Source organism: Ochotona princeps, chromosome 13, assembly GCF_030435755.1.
Source record: "Ochotona princeps isolate mOchPri1 chromosome 13, mOchPri1.hap1, whole genome shotgun sequence".
Classification (NCBI taxonomy): domain Eukaryota; kingdom Metazoa; phylum Chordata; class Mammalia; order Lagomorpha; family Ochotonidae; genus Ochotona; species Ochotona princeps.
The window spans coordinates 57,482,671-57,505,169 of NC_080844.1; the positions used below are offsets into that span (position 1 = coordinate 57,482,671).

The 22,499-nt window shown below is 38.8% G+C and overlaps 1 protein-coding gene across 4 annotated transcripts in view; it reads left to right on the top strand.

Annotated features, from left to right (window-relative positions):
* Nucleotides 1-22,499, top strand: part of ATRNL1 (attractin like 1) — a 558,159-nt gene that overhangs the window by 52,615 nt on the left and 483,045 nt on the right. For all 4 annotated transcript variants that reach the window (XR_009246557.1, XR_009246558.1, XM_058671950.1 and 1 more), the window contains exons 7-8: nt 2,949-3,036; nt 4,036-4,291. Coding sequence is in view for 2 of the 4 variants with exons in the window: in XM_058671950.1 (XP_058527933.1) it covers nt 2,949-3,036; nt 4,036-4,291 (344 nt within the window). In the remaining 2 variants the exon portion in view is untranslated. The remainder of the gene's footprint in view (nt 1-2,948; nt 3,037-4,035; nt 4,292-22,499) is intronic.

The following is a 22,499-nucleotide window of genomic DNA, read 5'->3' on the forward strand; positions in this document are numbered from 1 at the left end:
TCTGCAGATTTATAAGCTTTTATAGGTAAAAACCATGAGGTATCAGATTAGAAATAACTTTGTTGTTGTTTTCACAGGTTAAAGACCTTTGAAACCTTTTGCAGGTTAAAGACATTTTGAATGTAGTTCAAATGTAGATAAGGATATTTAGCCAAATTTTGGAAATCATAGTGTCAGTTTAAATGATTTATCTTCTAAGGCAAAATCATTTTGTAAATGAAAGTTTTAAATTAATATCTGTTAAATTATAAGGAAATTGTTTTACAGAATACCCATGAATTCATACTAGTGAAATTTACCATGGATTCAAGAGCATAGCATACTGTTTTGAATGTTTACTATTTGCTTGGAATATGTTAAGGCATAACTAATATTCCCATCTTTGTGAAGTTGGGTAAAGAAGAATATCAATGAAAATGATTACTAAAAGAAATTGTATGTTTATATATGTCTACAGATATTGTCCACAATCTACATGTACATGTATATATGCATGCACACACATACATGTACACATATACGCACATACACACATACATACAGAGAAAGAAGAAGACGTAAGCAAATCAAAGTGTCAACGAGGAGGGGTTGCAATATGACCTTGGTGGTTAAGGTTGGCTTCAGGAGGAAGGTGTAAGCTGAGCAGTTTTAGGAGGTCAGGATGTTGGCTCAGGGGAGAGTCAGACAAAAGTCTTAAGGGAAGAGCTGGTTGAAATGTTCTGTGGTGCAGTGAGCAGCCCCGTGTGAGTTGTGAGGACTATGTGAGAAGGAAGCCTGAAGTTAGAGGGCTAATGACAGAGGTGTGCAGTTCATGAAGAGTATTATAGATGTATTAGGACTGATGGAGGGCTTTCAGCATGCCTTGACGTAAAAGGTGCTCTGTTGAGAATATACTAGGGATTGGGGGAAGAGTAGGAACAGGATTGTGTTGGGATGCGATTTTCAAGTGAATGAAGAAGAAAAGAATTGAGGAAACAGTAAGAAACTGGAAAGAAGTAAGTAATGAGGTGAGACAAGCACAAGAGTACAAGGAAACAGAGTGAGGATTAGAGAGTAATTTAGAATACCACATGCTGCTGGTTGGCCACGTCAAGAGAAATGAGGATTGGAAAATGTCCCTGGATTTGGTATGAGGACTGTAGCAGGTGGTTTTTCTGGATTTGTGGTGTTAAAAGCCAGAGTAGAGATAGATTAATAGAAAATGGAAAGATTGGTAAAGGTGGGGCAATCAAGATACGGGGCAGTAAAGAATTGCATGGTGGTGCTTTGAAGGAGGAGTGAAGCCAAGGGAAGTTTTCCATTTTTTTAATAAATGAGAGAAATAACAGTATTTATGCTAATGAAAATTCTCCTGAGACGTATGATGCAGAAAGTGAAGGGATAACTGCTAAGATTTTGTGGAATCCTGTGCAAGCACAGGAGTGTAGTGGAGATCAGCAGGATGGGGGGGTGAGACGCAGTGCCCGGGAGCTAAGAATGGCTTCTTGTGTTTATAGTAGGCTCAAAAAGAGAGGTGAGATCAGTGTGGCCCACAAAACCTAAAATGTTTACTGTCTGGCCCTTTGCAGAAATACTTTGCTGAGCCCTAATTTATGCTAATTTGGTGTAAAGCAGTGTGTTGGCTGCAGACACTGGTAGCTGGGTAGATTTAGAGGTGCAAATCTGTGGAACTTCCTTTCTCATTGATTGTATTTCCTCATCTGAAATGTAAACATGTATCTTACAACTTCAAGCTAGGAAATAAGGTAAATAATGTTGAGAATGATTTTGGCAGCCCATATCTTTCTTGTGTAGGGAAACTTCTTTTTTTGCCTTTCCCAGTGAGTTGGAGGAAGAAAATAAAGTGGGAAGACAAGATTTGATGATGAACTTGTTAACTTAAAATGGTACCCTATTTTTGGGTTGCTGGCATTCTCTTGTGTATTTTGGAAAATTAAGGTTTGAGTGTAGAGTATGATGATAACCCAACAAAAATTCTTTTTGTTAAACAATTGAGATCTATAGTTTGGAACTTTGTTTTCTTATGTTTTAGATTAATAGCAAATCTAATCCATAATCTGAAAGCAATGTAATAGAAGCGTTTGTACTACTAAGTTTATTTTTTCAATTAAAACAAAATTATTAATAAACAATTTTAGTTATACATAAGAAACGTAACTGTTTTTGGTTAACTGATGTAATGCTAAGCCAAGTATGTATCTAGAATTTAAGATGAATATCCAAAATAAATGACCATTGTAGAATAAATTTTTATTTATTTCTAATAAGAAAAGCTAGCTTTTTAAAAAGGCTTTACTTATTTTTATTGGAAAATCAGATTTAAAGAGAAAAGGAGAGAGAGAGAAAGATCTTTCATTCACTGGTTTCCTCGCCAAGTGGCCACCATGGCCAGAGATGAGCTGATCCAAAATTGGGATTCTGCAGCTTCCTCCAGGTCTCCCACATGTGTGCAGGGTCCTAAGACCTTGGGCCATCCTTAACTGCTTTCCCAGGCCACAACCAGGGAGCTGGGTGGGAAGTGGAGCGAACCGGCACCCACGTGGGATCCCAGTGCCTTCAAGGCAAGGACTTCAGCCACTACGCTACCGTGCGGGGCCAAACTAGCTTTCTTTAAAATGAAAAAACTACAGAAGAATTGATAATTGTTCATGTGAAGGAATTGATAAAAATGATTGAAGATAATTAGATAAATTAATGTGAATAATAAAGGTACTATTCAAGTTAATGTGCATTATACATTAAATTAATTAAATCCTGATTTAGAGTGAATATATCAGTTAATGAGTCCTTACTACAAACTAATACAGTACATAAAATCATGAGCTTATTATTTATACTTCTTACTAAATTTAATGGATACTTAAATGCAAATGAAGAAAAACATATAGAAATAAAAAAGCTGAAAATGAATCCTACTTTATGAAGCTATTCTTTCTTTTTTTTTTTAGCTACAATTTAGAAAGCAGTATATGGAATGTCGGAGCTGTGTCAAGGGGGCCTCTCCAGAGATACGGGCATTCTCTCGCTTTATATCAGGTATCCGTCCTTAAGGTGTAAACATGTTTTATTTTTTAAAATTAATCTTAGGAGGTATTAAGTTTCAGATTTATTTCCAACACTTACGAGAAAAGTATATAACATGGGTCACAATAAGTTGATCTATCATAGACTTGTGGTTTTTAGTAAAACAATAGATTTAAAAATAACTGCTGAGTAATAGACACAAAAAGCAAAGATTGGAATTTTTTATCTATGGTTTTTACCTAGTCATCTGGTCAATCATTTAAAAAAATCATGATAAAACACAATGTGAGATTTGATATTTTAACTTATTTATGGCAATTTATTATATTTGCATGGTTTAAAAGTGCTGTTAAGAATTAGCAAAGGTGAATTAAGATATTTAGTATTTTCCTATAACCTTGATTGATTATAATAAGAATGTACTATCCATGATACACAAATATGATCTACCTTTTTGATGAATAGTGCTTGATAAAAATAGTAAATAATTGTGAGTAGCACAAACCAATACAAATAAGATGGTGAAATGCAAATGTAGCAATTAATACTCAGATCGTTCAAATACTTAAGAGATTGTTTATGAAAGATTAATTAACAACCCAGAGTGTTACTTTTTTTGTTATATGTGGAAGTCAATAATTTTGTTATAGAACTATTTCAAACTCAAATTTCAAATTTTGGATTGAAACATTGCGTAATGTGTTCTCATAATAGTGATTCAGTGTTCTCACCCTACAGGATAAATAAAAATATGGGTAACTGATTGTATAATGAAGCCACTTTGAATAAAATACCTTCAAGTTCCTTTCTGAAAGTGTAGGTGTTTCCCCCCTCTTAATGTATGTAAATCAGTTGTCATTATTCATGTATCTCCTGACCTTTTATAAATAAGGTCTGTGTATGTAGGTTGTGAACACTGACCAAACTTATATGTTTAAAAATAACATTTATTTTCATATGTATTGCCAGGAATCAACTCTTGTCTATTAATGTATGTATTTTAATTTATAGGAAAACATCTTTATGTATGGAGGCAGAATTGAAACAAATGATGGAAATGTCACAAATGAATTATGGGTTTTTAACATACATAGTCAGACATGGAGCACAAAAATGCCTACTGTTCTTGGACATGGTCAGCAATATGCTGTGGAGGGCCACTCGGCACACGTTATGGAGCTGGATAGTAGAGATGTTGTCATGATCATAATATTCGGATATTCTGCAATGTATGGTTATATAAGCAGCATACAGGAATACCATATCTGTGAGTTTCTTAAAAGTATAATTTCTTTATTCTTTGATAATATTTTTGTTGTTAATAAAGTCTTCATATGAATTTAGTCAACGTGATGTTATTTGAGATCAGAATTATGAACTAATATTTAATATTTAATAAGGAGAAGTATTACAATGTCATTTTCTAGGAGTTGAGACTATTTTTAAGTATGAGAAATTCCAATAGATGGTGCTGTTTCCCTGAATTTTGCTTATGAACCAAGCACTAAAGCAAACCCAGTCTCTTTACTATGCATTCCATGATTCCAAGCTTTTTCATTTTTCAATTTTCTGTTCCTGACGTTATTGCTGTATTTTATGTATGTGTTACTGTTTTATGGTAAGCTTCCTAAAGATACTCTGTCAGCTTCTATAGAAGATGATCTGGTGTGTGAAGGTTGACTAGGGCAATCTGCATGTGACTTTTCTGTACCCTAGTCTTACTTTTTCCTTTCTTTTTTTTTCTTTTTGCTTATTATCTAATACTTTGTTGTTTTTGAATTCTTTATTTTTTAATTTCTTTTTAACATTGTTACATCATTGAGAGGGATGCATGCCCATGTGGGTCTCTAATTAGGATGGGGAGGGTCAGCTGAGGAAGATGGGTGGGACAAATGTTGAATATTTTTTCTCCTGTGCCCACAGCAGAGGAGGGTGGGGCAGCTTCGTAATGTCAAACTACATCGGCGCCTGGGGATGGGGCACAGTGCTTTGACACCTGAGACCCTGATGTGGGGAACCGTATTCTGAGGGTGTTACTTGAGTGGTATTAATAGTTTTGAGAAGTTGCTGGTTTTGTTTTGCCAGGGTTGAAAAAAATCTTTCCAAGATTTGTTGATCTGACAGAGTTTACCCTAGTGCATCCATACCCAGGAACATGTTGCTAACTTGGGCAGAAGAATTATCCAACCTGTTCTGCTTTCCATCCTCTGACAAGGCAGTTGACGTCTCCTGCTGGCCTAGATGAGCTGGTCATCATGTCTTCCATGTGCATCTGGATGTGGTGTCCATTGCACAGGCATCAGCAACTGAGGAGGCTGAGTCTTAACATATGTACTTCAAGGGTGAACCACAGATCTTGTGATTTTTGCTGTGGCCTGGGTCTGAGTCCAGTGATTTAGTTGGGGAGGTCCCCCAGATACTCACATCAGACTTGACTCTTGTGTGCCAGCCAGTGCAGTGTCAGGTGCAGTCTTTTTTTTTTTTTGGAAAGGCAGGTATACAGAGAGGAGGAGAGACAGAGGAAGATCTTCCCGCTGTTGATTCACTCCCCTAGTGGCTGCAATGGCTGGAGCAGAGTTGATCTGAAGCCAGGAGCCTGGAGTCATTTCTGGGTCTCCCATGCGGGTGCAGGGTCCCAAGGCTTTGGGACATCCTCTACTGCTTTCCCAGGTGGTCTTTCACCTGCACCGGCCAATGCATAAACCTGTGAATGCAGCTGCCTGGGCAGTTTTGCCCTAGTCCCATATCTCACGTGAAACAACTGGTGCTACGGCCCAGCTTAGCCAGCCTGCTACAGATCTGGTCATCATGCTTTCCAGTGTGTGCTGTGGCCTACTTGGGATGACCTACAATAACTTCCACCAGGCTGGCGCCTCAGCCCCAATCTTGTGCATGTCAGCCTCTGCTGTGGCCTAACCTGGCCGAGCCTGCATCCTATTTGGGTGCTGCAGCTTAGCATAGTGCAACCTTCTCCCAGACCTGGCTCACATGTATGCCAATAGGAGCTGCTACCTTGGCCTGCCCCCAGACATGGTTTCCATGCTTACCAGTGGGAGGTACAGCCTAGCAGGAGAGTACCCACAGTTCTTCTGCCAGGCATGCTCCCAGTCCTAGATCTTGTGCCTGCCAAGGAGTATTGTGGTCCAGCCTGGCATGACTTGCACCCAGTCCTGACAATTGCCATCTGGTACTGTAGTATAGCTTGGCTGGCCTGCACCCATTCTGGCTTTGATGTGTGTCACCAGGTGTAGTAACTTATCTGAGCTTGGCCTTCCCCCAGTGCCAGCTCTCACCCTCAGCAGTGGAAACAGTGATTCTCCAAGGGAAGTTCCCTTACAAATCCTGCTCCCAGCTCCGGGTCTTACGTCTGCCATCAGGTCCTGTGACCCAGACTGAGATGGCCCACCCCCATCAGCCTTGGCATTTGCCAGCAGATGATACAGTCTGGCTCAGCCCAGTGAATGCAGCAGGCTAGCCCAGCCTGACCCAGCCCCAGTCTCATATGAACTGGTTGATGTTGCAATCCAATTTGGGCTGACTTGTGCCCTGTCCTGGCTCTCATGCAAATATACGCTGTGGACTGTCCTAGCCCAGCCCATCCCCAGACCCAGCTCACAGGTGCCATTGGGTATTTCAGCCCAGCCGGGCCTGCTCTGCCACCAACCCCAGCTCTTGTGTTCACCAGCAGGAGCTGTGGCCCTGTAGAAGAGCTCCCCAAGTTCCCCTAATAGCCCATTCCCAGTTCTGGATCTCAAGTGGGTGCTGTAGCTAAACCTGACATGGTTGACCCCCAGTCCTAGCATTAACTGGTGGGTTCTGTGGCTTAGCCCAACTGGCCTGCACCCATTCTGGCTCTAATCAGTGGGTGCTACATCCTAACCCTTTAACCTGTTCTCATATGACCTAATGGGTACTGTGGCCTAGCTGGTCTGTCTCATACCCATTCTGGCTCTCATGAGCACCAGCAGGTGCTGGAGCCTAGACTAGTCAGACATGTCCCCAGCCCTGACTCTTGTGTTCCTTAGTGGGAGCTGCAACCCAGCAGGAAAGTTCTCCAAGATTACCTACTAGGCCTGCTGCCAGTCCCTGATCTCTCACGTGTAGGTGGGGCAGCAGTTCTGCTTGGCATGGATTGCCCTCAGACCTGGCCTTTGCACATGCAGGCGAGTGCTGGGTGCTGCAACCTGTCTCTTCCTGGCTTCTTCTCAGTCCAGTTTCCGTGAGTGTCAGGTAGGTTCCTGTGGTCCAGCCTGGCTTGGCCTGGCACCATCCCCAGCTCTCCAGGCAAACCTGCAGGTGCTGTAGTCCCCCAGAGGCAAAACCACAGTTCCCCTATAGAATCTTCCCCCAGAACTTTTTCTCTCACATTCTGGTGGGTGCTTCAGAAACCCTGACATGGCCCACCCACTGCTCTGACTCTCAACACTCGTGGGTGGGCACTATGGCTTAGCCAAGCCACTCGTGTCCTCCAGTCCCTGCTTTTGTGTGTACCAGCAAGTGATTGGTAATGCTATTTAGCCCAAACAAGGTCTCTCATGTGGGCAGGTGCCTTGGCCTGACACAGAAAACACATACACATATACACATCCATGGGCAGGTGCCTTGGCCTGATGCAGAACACACACACACACACACACACACATGCACACACACTGGTTTTCTCCCTGTAAACCACTCTGTCTCAATTCCTTTGCCTACTTGCGAATGCAGGAATACAGTGGCCTGGTCTCTGAAAGCCTCCAAAGCTCATTCCTCCCCTGTCAAATATACCCTCAGTGGCTTTCACTCCAAAGTGTCCCTAGACTCTCTTCCCTGGGTAGTGTTCAGCTCCTTGCCTGGGGGTGGGGTAGCTGGCATTCCCTGCCTTCGTTCATTGTCTTGAGAGAGAGAGAGAGAGAGAGAGAGAGAGAGGGAGAGAGAGAGAGAGAGAGAGAGAGAAGGCATAAGCAACTATGCTGGCATACTGGTATAGTTAATACCAGTTTGGCATTAATTAGGCCCAGAATGCCTGCCAACCCCAACTGTTAGCTGTTTTTCTCCAAGCCGTGTAACACTTGCTTAGGTACAGGGCAGCCTAGGCAGGTACCTACAAATGAGATTTTTGAATTTTTTATAACATTTTCAAACATTGGTACTTTTTGAAGAAATGCTTTAATTGTTTTTTTTTTTTTTTTAAACAAATACATGCTCTGTCTTTGCTATTTAGATTTCTGGCCCTGACCAGTATTATCAACTTAAGTTCTTGGCTGATTTGTATTTAGACAACTTTATAGACAACTATTTAGAGCTGTTGTGGAGTAAGAAAATTCATTTTCAGGCACCATTAACATTAAGCATAGAGTAAGTAGCATTAACATTAACAGTAAGCAGTAGGTAAGCTAGAGAAAGACTGCCTTTTAAGGACTCCGCTGTTTCCCATGGAGCCCTTCTCCTGAAAGCTGTTCTCCGTGTCTTTAGAATTAGAACATCTAAGTTGAAAATGGGACATGTATCCTTATTTGTTACAGCCCTTTCCACTATTCTTAATCTTTCCTCCTTAAAAAATCCCCTGGCTTTGAGTCTCACCACCTGACTACACCACCTACTGCTCTGTCTTTTTGCTTCTCACATTACTGTGCTTTACTTCTGAAGGAATTTAGCTTCTGACACACCACACCTTCACCAGTAAACAATCGATTTTCTATTTTACAACTGGATAGGCAATGAGGGAGGGAAGGAGTAGAGCAGGGAAAGGAAACAATGAAAGACCAAGTGCTGGTTCTGACCTAAATGTCTGCAGTGTCTGGGTGTGCGCTCAGCTTCATCCAGGGTCTGCTATGGTGAGCCAAAGCCTCAGATTCGGGAGCTTCCATGGGGGCACAAACACTCTGATCCTAAGCCAGATACAGACTCCAGTCAAATATTTTATGAGTTAGTTTTCACCTAAATGCTGCTATTAAAACATGACCTTCCAATTTCTTGATGTATCTATCAAAGATTTTATGCTTTCATGTTCTACTTGAGCCAGTCTCTCCTGTTGCTTTTTTCTTTATGTTGTTCTGGCACCATCAGGCTAAAGGCAGGAGCCGGGAATTCTACTTGGATCTCATGTGGCTGGCACGAATCCAGGCACTTGGGTTATCTTCTGGTGCTTTCCTCAGTGCTTTAGGAGCGGGCTCAGGAAGCATGGCAGCCAGAACTCAGGCTAGCCCCTGTGAGATGACATCATTACACACGCCTGGTTAATCCACTGAACCACACACTCCTGATACCCACGTTCTGTTGTTATAGTTCTCTGACCTCACCAAAGCCTTTGTTTCCTCCCTTAGGCCTCCTTTCTGTTTGTCCATTCTCTGGTAATCTGTCGAGCCTGTGGTTCTAGCTGTATCTAACTTTAAGTTCATAACTGCTCTTAGTAATATATGGACCGTATCAGGTTGGTTCTTGATGATGTCTGAAATTCCCTTGATTTCCCCCCCCACTTTATTAGAAGACAATTTCATATATTTCCCTCTCTGATCCAACTTCGTATGCTTTCTTCTCTGTCATCATTTTTCAGTTGATGACTTTACTTCTTATTTTACTGATAAGATAGAATTAGTTAAAAGAGAACTTCTGCTGGGAACTTGTTTGGGGTGTAATGGTTAATAAGCAAGACTATATTTAATAGTTTCATACATTATCATTACAGCAAAGTTGTATAACACAGAGGTAAATATGGCTGATTTTTCACATGGGCCAGGGATTTTATAAGCAATAGTTACAAATTTTTTATATAGAAGGATTCTTGTGTTTTCTGATTTAGTCATTTGTTTTTTGGTTCATTGTGGTGTTTAGGGGAATTGTAGGTATTGCTTATATTTTTTGTAACTCAGTGAAATTTTTATCACTGCCCTATTTTCATAATATTCTGTGAATACTTTAAAAAAGGGTTAATAATATCAAGATGTGGAGTTTATAATATGTATCTGTCAAATTTACTTTATTGGTTAAATAATTTAGGCCTTCTTGTATTTGATATAACTTTGAAAGATGAAGTAAAGTCTTCAAATGTTAGTTTGTTTCTGGCATTTTTCCTTGTATATCTGGAATTTGTGCTTTATGAAAAAGGCTTTTATGAATATTAATAACTAATGTATTTTTTTATTCTATTCCTTAATGGCATAAAGTGATTTATGTGTTTACTGTTCTTTGATCTGAAAGCTAGCTCATCTGATTTTGTTGTTATTGCTTATTTTTGTTGTCCGTGTTTTCCTGGTATACCCATCCCTTTTTATGCTTGCTATTTACAGTTTCAAAATTGATGATGTTTCATATGTATCTGTTGTGTAGAGTACAGAATTAGATTTTGCTCTCTGATTCTCTTTTGAGTTTTGTACATATTCTGTACATGTTTTGTATTTTTAACCTTCTGTTGTGCTTTGCCTTTGTAGTTCTTAGGCTTAGTGATTGTGTGTGTGTGATAATTGTGAGATCTACCACTATGTCTCCAGGTTTTTTGTTTCTTGCCTTCCTTCTTGCGCTTCAGTGGCTTCCTCTGTCCAGTGTTGGTTTCCTTTCCTGTTTGCACATTCATAACAAATTTGGATTGTGTATGGGTTTTTTTTTTTCCTTGCATTTCCCCTGTCCTTTCTTTTTATTATGTTTTTAAAATTTGTCTTCCCCAAGAGGAATAGGAAGAATCTGAACTAAACTATTATTATACTTACTGTATTGGCAATGTAGTTTTTGACTTTTGATGTTTTATTTGCAGACTACTGTTTTCCATTGTTTAATTTCATTTTGTTTCAGATGTAAATTAAATTAAGATTATTTTCAACTAAAGAACAACAAAGTTTTGTTTGATAAAGGGCCCAATGGCTTTGTGGGTCATTGCTAATCAGCAGTGCTGATGTAGCTAAACAAATGGGCAAGGCTGTGTTTGTGAAAACAAGTGCTGAGCCAGTGTTGGGTCTCTGCTTAACCTTGCTTCAAAGAGAGTTTGGGGTCCCTAGTAACCTTATTCCAATTCAAATTAAAATTTGATATGTAGTTTAATTTGATATGTGGTTTCTTTAGACATTGTATTTAAGGAAACTTCATACACCAGAGTGGTATGATGTGTAGTTAATGGCCAAAAGTTTCCAACAGGGAGTGATTTTTTTTTTCTCTGTATGTAGAGCCAAGACTGAAACTATTTTGTTTGCTTCTATAGAGCATATTTAACAAAAAAGCTCACTTTTTCACTGAGAGTGCATCTCTTCAATGAGTATGAGTTTACATAGACTTTTTCTGATCCAGTACATGGGCATTAAAACAGAATCTAATTAGCTAATTAATAGATCCCTTTATTTACATTTCACAAATGTATTTCCTACTTTTCATATGTACCTTTAATGATTGTCTTATTGAGCCCTGAGGCATGGTGGATGTGCTCAGCATGGGTGTACTGTAAAGTACAGCAGATTTACAATATCTGCTGTGAATTGTAAATTTTGATAGTTTTTTAGCTGGTAAATAATTACCTAGTAGGTTTGATTTCATTTTGGTGCGACTGATTACACATCAGTTATACCTTTGGTACATATAAAGATAGTCAAAGATACTGATTTTCTTTTGGCTTATTCTACAATCAGAATTCTATTTGAAAACGAAACTATGAGCATGATATCTTTAATTTGATTTTTGTCTAATTGTGTTATTTGTCAGGTATAATTAACAATATCGTCTTAAGATAGAAATGAGAAGAATATATGACGAAGGTTTTATAAGAAAAATAGTTGAATTATGGACATCTTTAAAACTGAATCACTTAAGTACAAAGTAAAACTAACTTCTGTAAAATTATAACAATAGTAACATTAATTTATTACTTTATTCCTAATGTATTTGAATTTTCTGCTTAAATGTCTAAAATTTGTTTTGTCAAAAATAATCTATAAGTACTTTTATCTTGAAAAATATTTACAAGAAAATGAACACAATAAATGGGTAAATGTAGTTTAAAGATGTAAGAATAATTAAGGTCACTGCACTTTAGAACACTGCTATTTCAGGGAATGGCACAGCATATTAAGAAGGGCTGGTTTGTGTATAAGTAATGGGATAATTTATCATCTGAGTTACAGTGTGCATTGTCTCTACAGAGAAAAGCGGTTTCATCGTTTCCTTCTTAGTGGGAATTAATTGAGTAATAGCATTTTCAGTTATTTTTTAGCTGGCTAACTTTAACGGTATCAGCCGTTGAAATGTAAATTGCATTTCCTAGTTAGAGTATCCTTACATGTGTAAAGCTACTAGAAAACAAGAATGAATGTTTTTATACTAAAGAAGAGGTTAACTCTTTAACCAGTATTGAGGTAAAGGTAACTGGAAAGAAAACTGAAATTATGCCTAGGTAATGAATGACTATTTACTGGATGCAGACTTACTCTGAAAAATACTCTGATGAGGGAGGATATGATATACTATGATTCAGAGGTTATTGATCTCTTTGTTAATGCAGAGATTTTAGAGGGAGAAAAATTTCTGATTGCTATGTTCCCAAATGATCATTTATTCATCTTTTAATCCTGTTAACAGTTGTGTAGTTCTGTTTGCTCTTTGGCCAATCCTGTGTCCTTGAGGTTTTAGGGGAATCATAATCTTATTTAGAACAAAGATCATCTGATTAGTTTGTCTTTACTTTGAGCATTATGCATTAGCATTGAGAACAATTCTAATGTACCAGTTAATACTTTTTATCTCTGCTGGAAACATAGCTACATTTACATGTTGTTATTACTGTTACCTGTTATCACTGTTTCATGAGATTTGAGTGTTTATAGAACTAAGGTGTAGCTTGTAAGATCATATTTTTGGTTCTACTTGGTTTCATAGATATGCAAAAACACATATCAGTAGAAGATCTATCAGGCATTTATCTTTGCAAGATTAATTTCTAGAAGAGAGATACAGGTCATGAGAATTATCCTAGGGACCCTGTACCCGCGTGGGAGACCCAGAAGAGCTCCTGGTTCCTGGGTTTAGACTGGCTCAGCTCTAGCCGTTTGAGGCTGCTTGGGGAGTGAACCATCAGACAGAAGATCTTCCTCTCTATCTCTCCTCCTTTCTGTATATCGCCTTTCCAATAAAAATAAGTAAATCTTTAAAAAAAAGATGAAGAATTAATCTAAACATGAAAACTGTATGAAATAACTTAGTTATTTAAAAAAAATAACAATATAAGGAGACTGAATGTACTGTGATTGGAAGGTAGGTATCTTAAAATAGGAAAGCAGGATAGGCCTCCAAGAGAATTAAAGAACATGCAGGAATTTTCTATGAGGATATTGAGATAAGAGATGAGATAAAATTAGAGACTTAATAAGGAGCCACATCACCAGTTTGGTGTTTGTCTCTAATATGATTAGAATTGGGTGAAATTTTGGGATTTTGGACAGAACAGTGAGTTTTTAAAAAATTTATTTATTTATTTGAAAGGCCGAGTTACAGAGAGGGAGGGGGGAAGAGAGAACTATAGGGGAGAGAGGAAAAGAAAGAGAGAGAGAAAGATAATGCCTTCTATTTGCTGGTTCACTTCCCAAATAGCTGGAACAGCTGGAGCCAGGCTGGTCTGAAGCCAGGAGCCAGGAGCTGCTTCTTTGTCTTCTGTGTGGGTACAAGGGCCAAGGACTTGGGCCATCCTCTGCTGCTTTCCCAGGCACATTGGCAAGGAGCTGGACTGGAAGTGGAACAGCTGGGGAATTGAACCCTTCCCACATGGGATGCTGATATTTTACATGGAGGCTTTACCTGCTAGATGACAATCCTGAAGTTACTTTAAATCAGTCACTTTTCTTGTTGTATTGCAAATTAGTTTGATGGAAGAATGAGCAGAAAGAAGCAGACCAGTTAGGAAGCTGAAGAGTAATCTTGGCCCCAAATGATAGTGGTTTAGACTGCATTGGGAATGATGAAAATTAGCTGATTTTTAAATTTAAAGTGATGTTTGCTGAGTACTTGGTTGTGAATTGTGGAGTAGAAAACTTGAGGGTGAGTCTAAGGGTTTTGGTCTGAGCAACTGAAAAGATGAAGTTGTTACCGACTGACATGAAGAAGGTTCTGAGGTGGATTTGAGGTGAAGAAGGTCAGAAGTTCTGTTGGGACATGCTGTTCATGAGATAACATCTGAACATCCAAGTGACGATGTTGAAAAAGCAATTGGATGTATGGATTATGCAGATTTAGAGAAAGAGAGAGAGAGATTTGTGCTGTAGGTATTTGCTTGGAACAACTAGGCACAGATGACATTTACAGTCGTTGAGATTGGATTAGATCACTAAAGGGAATGGCTATAGAAAAAATGAAATGTAAGGAAGAGAGTAATGACGTGCAAGCCAAGTGAAGAAAATATTGAAGTATACCAAATTGTGTTGATGTGTCAAGTAAAATGATTACTAAGGGTTTACCATTGAACTTAGCTCTGTGTTGTCCATGGTGACCCTGACTGAAGTATCTTCTGTGCAGTGGTGGGGCGAAAGTCTAACAGGAATGAGTTTAAGAAGCAATGAGAAGAGTTGATTTGGCAGTAAGGGATAGAGCTGACTCTTAATGACATTTGTTTGCAAATACAAGAAGGAAGTATGCAGAAGATGGCAGATCATGTAAAGTTCTTTTTAGTTTGAGTTTTCATAAAAGCAAATGGTGAAACAAGGGTTCAAATGAAATAATTCTATGTAGAGAGTATAGGAAATGCTGCTGGGGAACTTGAGAAGGAATGCACAAATGGAAGGCAGCCTTTGAAGGCTCCTTCAATCAATCCACAGTGCTTACAGAGCTCAGTTACTCGGGCTTTAATGAACACCAGTCTGAGATTTCCTTGTTAGGTGTTAGTTCTCATTAATTGATGAGCTCCGTGCACTGTGTCTTCCAAATTTGTGGGCGGTGTCCTCTAAAGCTGTCATCTTCATCTAAAAGATGGTTCAATTTGACCGTATATGAAAATGTGCATAGATAGCCTGCCTGAAGGACACACAGGTCTGGCAGGAAAACTTCATGAGAGCACCTGGTGTTTAACTTCTGTCAGGTAAACACTCTGTAGGATTTTAAGTTACAGAGAGGAAGAAACGTTCCTAACGTCATGATGGTGAAAAGACTTATTAATACATAGCTACATTTACTGTTTTTTTTTTTTTTTGGTCATAGTCTGGGATTAGTTTGATTTTATTTTGAATTCCTGGTCACTTCATTTATAAATGAATGTGGCACATCCTGCAGTTTAAGGATTCCCCTCCAGAATTCACATTGAAGTTTATTCTGTAGCGATTAAGTGATGATGGATTCTATGATAAATGTACTAAAGGTTTATAACATCAGGGATGAAGGAATTAGGTTAGGGTTGTGTGTGTGTGTGTTCTATGCCTTCTGTCTGTCTGTGAGGTCAGCTTTCGTTTCCTCTGGAGAACAGCAGATACGATGTCATCTGGAGGCAGGGAGCACAGTCCTCACCAAGCCCCACATTACCAGTGCTCTGAAACTGCCGCCTCCAGACCGGCTAGAAATGCACTCCTAATGTCTGTAAATTATGTAGTCTGTGGTCTTCTGAAGCAGCTGCTGTGAAGGGTATATGCACTTTTTAATAGACATTTTTGTTAACTCCTTTTGTAAAAAATCAGTTTTGGGTTGGAAATTCTACAGTATACCTCTTTGTATGTACACTTTTGAGTAAGTAATATGTATTAAATGCTTGACAAATATTTATGAATGAGTAAGTCAGGTTTTTAGTATATTTTCCTGAAAAGTGAAACAATGTGTTTCTTGATGGTTGTTTATAGTATATTAGCCAAATTATTTGCATTGTGTGACATACTTACCTTTCCGCTTCTGGGTGGTGACTCATGAAGCACTGTGCTCCATATCCTTGTCCCCATTTGTCACATCCTTCTGTGTCTTCTGAGCTTGCACTTGGAATCATTTGTGGTCAGCAGCAATCATGTACCTGAGGGTGGGAGATGAGAGTCGAAGTGTAGTATTTCATTCCTGCAGTTCCCTCACTGCTGGGTCACTGTAGGTTGTTCCAGGGGGTTCAGCTGCTAGGTGTCTATCTCAATACAGATATTTTCTATCCAAGCTCTGGAGACCACTCCTTCTCCTTGCCTTTTCTTTTAGACATTTCTGGCTATCAGTTTTCATTTTTTTACTTAAAGGCAAAGAAACAGAAAGACAGAGAAACAGAGAACCATCTACTGGTTCACTTCCAAATTTCTGCAACAGCCAGGACTGGGCCACCTGAGGTCAGGGATCCAAGTAATTGAAGTGTCACATACATATGCTTCCCAGGTTGTACGTTCACAGGAAGTTGGAATGGGAGCAGAGTAGCAGGGACTTGGACCAGGTGCTCTTGGTATAGGACATGCTTGCCTTTTGTTGTTTATTTTTATTATTATTTTCCATGAGGATTCCCTCCTCCACCTGCCATTCCTCCCCATTCTTTGTCTCCCAATAATGTTTTCTCCACATTAGTACAAGAGTGTAGTCCTTCAGCAACAGTCACAAGTCCAGAATCCTGCTATTTGAGTATATCATGGCATTGTAGGTATAGACAATGGTAGAAAATTTAGTATCCTATTTTCAAGGTATATTGATGGCTTCATTGGGAGTCCTTTTGTTTGGGAGGAAGAAATGTGACAGAACTTTATACTTTATTACTGGAGAAAAATGTCAGCAGAAATATAACTTCTTTGGAATAGTATGGAGATGGGTCCTTTAGGCAATTTTTACTGCGCTGACTTCTGAACCTTTAAATGCTAAGTTATCCTCTTTAGCATTGCATTTGTTCTTGATTTTAGAGACCGATACATTTGCTTAATGTTTTTAGAAAGTTTTGACTATTCTGGATTTTTTTTTTTTGTAAGCAGAACTTTCCTTTACTTCTGTATTTCTTCACTAAATAATCTTGTTGGATATTCTTTTAAATCTGTCTTTATGATTGTGTTTTTTTCTAACTGTGGTATATTGCCAACAAATAAGTAATCATTTCTGACTCACAGTCAAAGGTGTATCAGATGGGAGGATATTTACATAAGACTCATAAGCCTTATATATGTATAAAGATTTATATATATAAAGATTTATATATATTTATATATAAAGATTTATTTATATAAAGATTTATATATATATAAAGATTTATTTATTTTTATTAAAAAGTCACATAAACAGAGAGGAAGAGAGACAGTAAGGAAGATCTTCCATCCATTGATTCACTCCCCAAACGGCTGTAACAGCTGAGTGCAGAGCCTTTGCCAGGTCTCCCACTCGGGTGCAGGGTCCAAAGGCTTTGGGCTGTCCTCAACCGCTTTCCCAGGCCACAAACAGGGAGCTGGATGGGAAGTGGAGCTGCCGGGATTAGAATAAGTGCCCATATGGGATCCCGGCATGTGCAAGGCAAGGACTTTAGCCGCTAGGCTACCATGCCAGACCCCCTTTTATACTTTTAAGCTTAATTTAAAAACTGATATTAATTTTAAAAAATTGAATGAAAAAGATCTTTTTCCCTATTCACTGCCTTCACCACTGTATTATCAGGATTCATCCAGATAGTAATGTATTGCTGCAGTTTACTCCTTTGCAATACTGTAATTCATTAATTATGTGACTGTCAGAATACACTTAGGAATTTTCCCATTTGTGAGCTTTTGGGTTTGATATTTGTTAAAATTGATCCATAACAGCACTTTTGAGACATATGCTGTTAAAACTATTTTAAGGGATAAGGAGAAAGACTTTAGGATCTCTAGGTTAGACAAAAACAATAGTTCTTGATGTTTCTTGGGGTGGGGTTCATGGCGTAACGGTTAAGCTGTTGCTTGCAGTGCCAGCATCCTGTACTGGAGTGCCAGGTTGAATCCTGGCTGCAGTGCCAGCATCCTGTACTGGAGTGCCGGGTTGAATCCTGGCTGCTGTGCCAGCATCCTGTACTGGAGTGCCGGGTTGAATCCTGGCTGCAGTGCCAGCATCCTGTACTGGAGTGCCGGGTTGAATCCTGGCTGCTGTGCCAGCTCTCCTGCTCCTTGCTGATGTGCCATGCATGGCAGTGCGTGCCCCAGGGGCTTGGATTCCTGTCACTCACGCGGCCGTTCTGGACGCCTGGCTCTGACCTGGAACATCCCTGGCTGTGGTGGCCATTTTAGGGAGTCAACCAGTAGATGGAAGATTTATCTTTCTTTGTTTTTCCTTCTTTCTCTCTCAGCCATTCTGCCTTTTAAATAATATGTAAATCACGTTTAAAAACAATAAGGAAATATCCTAAGAAAACATTTAGACTAGTTTCATATTTCTCCAATGAGGAACATATGAATTAAGTCTAATATAGAGCAATTTTCAAAGGAAACTTAAAAAGGTACAGGCCAGGAGTTTCTGCCTTACCAAACTGCTTCACATGTCAAAGCTACAGAGAAAAAGAAGTCTGAGTATGGGACAACTCAAATGGTGCTGTATGTATATGGTTTTCCGTGAGAATGCCACTAGAATAGATGTATGTGCAACTCACTGTAATGATTCTGTTATCACTGTTCAGTTCTGTCATTGAAATTGTAAGCAGCTATTGAAACATGTAAATAGATGTGGTTGGCTTATAAAACTTGGCTTATAAAAATAATTGGTGAGCTTGCTTTGGCCTGTAATTTGGCAGCTCCTTTTCCTAGAGAATGAGCTTCATTCAAAGAAAAAATGAATGGGAACACTTCGGGTCAGAGAACAGTGGAGAACATGTCGTGCATTTAAACTTAGAGCTAAAACTAACCTGTTGTGGGAGTGTGGGTAGATAACTAGAATACAAGTGAAATGTTCTATTCAAGAAGGAACCTGAAGTTAAAAATAGGAGGAAAATGTAGAGAACAAGAAGAGAACATAACACAAAGCAATCAGAAATACCCAGACTCCTGCATAGGAGTCAAAAGTACGCCATTTCACTGAGTATCACAGGGTCTATGGGACCCAACGTAGTAAATTTAGTTTCTTTGCTGAACAAGTCTGTTTTTGACATCTTCTAAAGAACAAAGAATATGTATTTATCTTTCAAATGATTTATTTGTTTAATTGAAGGAGGAAGTGACAGGGACCAGCTAGAGTGAGGGAGATCTTCTATCCATTTCTGTACTCTCGAAATGGCAACAGTGGCTGCGAGTGATCCATGCAGAAGCCAGGAACTCCATCTGAGTCTCCCATGTGGGTGGCAGGGGCTCAAATGCTTGGGTCTTCCTCTGCTGTGTTTTCACAGCAGCAGTGATGTGGCAGAGGAGTGGAATGACTGGACTTGAACTGCTACCCGCATGAGGGATGCTGGCAATGCCAACATCAGTTTATCTCGCTGCCACAAAGCTGGCCCCAGGACACTTACTTACATAAAAAATATCACATAAAGCATTATGCTTGTAATTTCCAGGTAGATAAATGGAACTATTTGATAGACTAATAAGATGCACTGTGTGATCCTGCTGTATTTATTTTTCCTGTGTTTTGAAACATTTTAAAATTTCATTATCCTATAAATTCATTATGTATCATCACTATTGTAAGTAATGTTAACATGAATAAGTCAACAGGAGTTTTATTTTTTAAGATTTATTTGTTTTTGTTGGAAAGGCAGATTTCCAAAGAGACAGAGAAAGATCTTCCATCCACTGTTTAAATGGCAACAGCTGTCGAAACTGAGCTGAGTTGAGGCTATGACCCAGGAGCCAGGAGCCTTCTCTGGATCTCCCACGGAGGTTCAGGGTCCCAAGAACTTGGTTCATCCTCTGCTGCCTTCCCAGGCCCTGAGCAGGATGGGAATTTCAGCAGCTGTGACTTGACCTGGCGCTCATGTTGGATACCTGAACTTGCAGGTGGAAGATCAGCCTGTCAACCTATGGTGCTGGTCCCAGAGATTTTCCAGAAAGATAATTCCATAGTAAAAATAAGTTGTCATCTTTCATTTTTCTTATTAAAATATCCAAGGTATTTTGTCACTTTTGAGGAAAGCATTAAAATAATATTCTAGCCTGTTTTTAGTTTTTGTTGAATACAGTTGAGAATTTATACTTTTTCAGTTTTTTGCTCATCATGGTAAAGAGAAGAAATCTAGGATGAATATTTTGTTACAATTATTCAATTAATAGAAGATGGATGCAAAGAAACAGCAACACTCTGAACTCTAATGATATTAAAAACAGTCATTAAAGTTAATCCTCAGATTATAAATCTTTGGAAAAACGATATACTAAATGAAATTGTTCAAGGAATGAAAAGTGAGTGAACAACGTATATTTATCTTTTATAAAAGTTGTGCATCAACATTACTTTGATAAAAAGAACTTTTTAAAGTGGCACTTTTTTTCTTGTATAAATTATTTGTAACATGACTAGATAATCTAAAGCAACTTATGAAAGCCATTGAGCCATGGTAAATCATCAATGGTATATTGATGATTAAAATTGGCAGATGGCATGATGAAGTTAAACTAAAAAGAAGAGAATTACATGCAAAATGAAAACTATAAAAATACAGGAAACCACTGGAACAAATACATAAATTTTCTTAAATACTAAAAGAAGGCAAAACATACCTAATGGTGAAAAACTCAGAAAAATGCATTATTACATGTAACAGCATTGAGAATCAGGATAATATTGGTCCATCTTTTAAAAAAAAGTTTATTGTTTATTTGTTTTTTATCTTTACTTATTTTAGGATTTATTCATTTTTATTGGAAAGATTTCTAGAGAGAAGGAGAGACAGAAAAATTGTCCATCCTCTGGTTCACTCCCCAAATGGCCTCAATGACTGGAGCTGATCCCAAGCCAGGAGCTAGGAACTAGGAGCAAGGTGCTTGGAGCTTCTTCCACATCTCCCACCGTGGGTGCAGCACCTTAAAGCTTTGGGCCTTCCTCTGCTGCTTTCCCATGCCATAAGCAGGGAGCTGGAAAGGAGCGGAGCAACCCGGACATGAACTGGGGCCTATATAGGATGCCACTGCTTTCAGGGGGAGGATTATCCAATTGATCCATTATGCCAATCCCTTATTATTTATTCTAAAGACCAAAAGACAGCATTCTCTTTCCTTTTTGTTTTTGCTGTTTGCTAATTTATTTGCCAGATGCTTGCTACATCTGGACCAGGGCCAGGCTAAAGCTGGAAACCTGAGCTCAGTCTGCATCTCTGACTTAGTGGTGGGGACCTAAGTACGTGGGTCATCATCTGCTGCCTCTCATAGTGTGCAGTAACAGGAAGCTGAAACTGGAAGCAGAGCTGGAGCTTTAGTGCTGTGGCTGCGGCAGGGATGACAGCATCCCAAGCAGTGCTGTGTCACATGCGTATCCTCGCATCACTGCATGCTGATGGAGTTAATTTGTGTTTTTAAACATTTTAGAATTGCTGTGTAAAGCAGTATCCACAGTGCTGTTGTTGTGGCATAGCGGCTACCTGCAATGCCAGTATCCCACATGGGTGCCAGTTTGAGTTCCAGCTGTTAATGGCCTGGTAAAGCAGCTGAGGATGGCCAAAGACCTTGGACCCCTGCATCCACATGGGAACCTGGAAGAAGCTCCCAGTTTCTGGCTGTACCCTGGCCCAGCCCTGGCTATTGTGGCTATTTAGGGAATAGAATAGAAGATCTTTGTCTGTGTCTGTCTCCCCACATCACTCTCTCTCTCTCTTTTTTTTTTTATAACTTTGACTTCCAAATTAATAAACTTTAAAATAGAAAGCAGAATCCATCCCTGTACAGTATGTAGGAGGACATGTAATATATTTTGATCAAGAAGGGATACAAATTTGAGTATGCAGACAAATTTATTAGGAGCATGGTTACAGTAAGATGACAGAGTTGTGACTCAGAGAACCTAGAATGTAGGCTACTAAGACAGATATGTTAAGAACACCTCATATTGAAAGCCACATTTTAATGTAAAGAAATAATACATACTGAATGGATATCTATGCATGGGACAGGCCAGAAGCCCACCTATATAGAAAGTACAGATGATGTAAAACAGACAACATCGCTGTCAATATTGTCATTACATGACTGGATAGCATAAAAGATACGCATATTCCAAAACACACAAAGTTGATGTGAGGGACATATGTTGGTAACACTCTCTGATTATATAGATGCTATCTTGTGGGGGTTCACACATGTGAAACTTACAGAAATGCTATCAATATGCAAATAAGTATCACTAGTTTCTCAAAGTGAAAGTTTTATAAACACTTGGTTGTTAAATAGGAAAAATATAAGGAAAAATTACAGGATTTTTTAAAAAATAATGAACCAAAAAAATCTCTTAGATGCATTAAACTAAGTGACTAATATGAATAAAAATAAATGTGCTACATTTTTAACTAAAACATTTTAGAAAAAATACACTAAAGAAGTTAAAGTAATGAAAGGGTAACAAAATATGGAAATTAATGATATGGAACAGAAAACCATCAATTTATGTTCTTTTCAAACTGATAACACAGAAGTGAATTAGTCATTTAAATGAGAAAC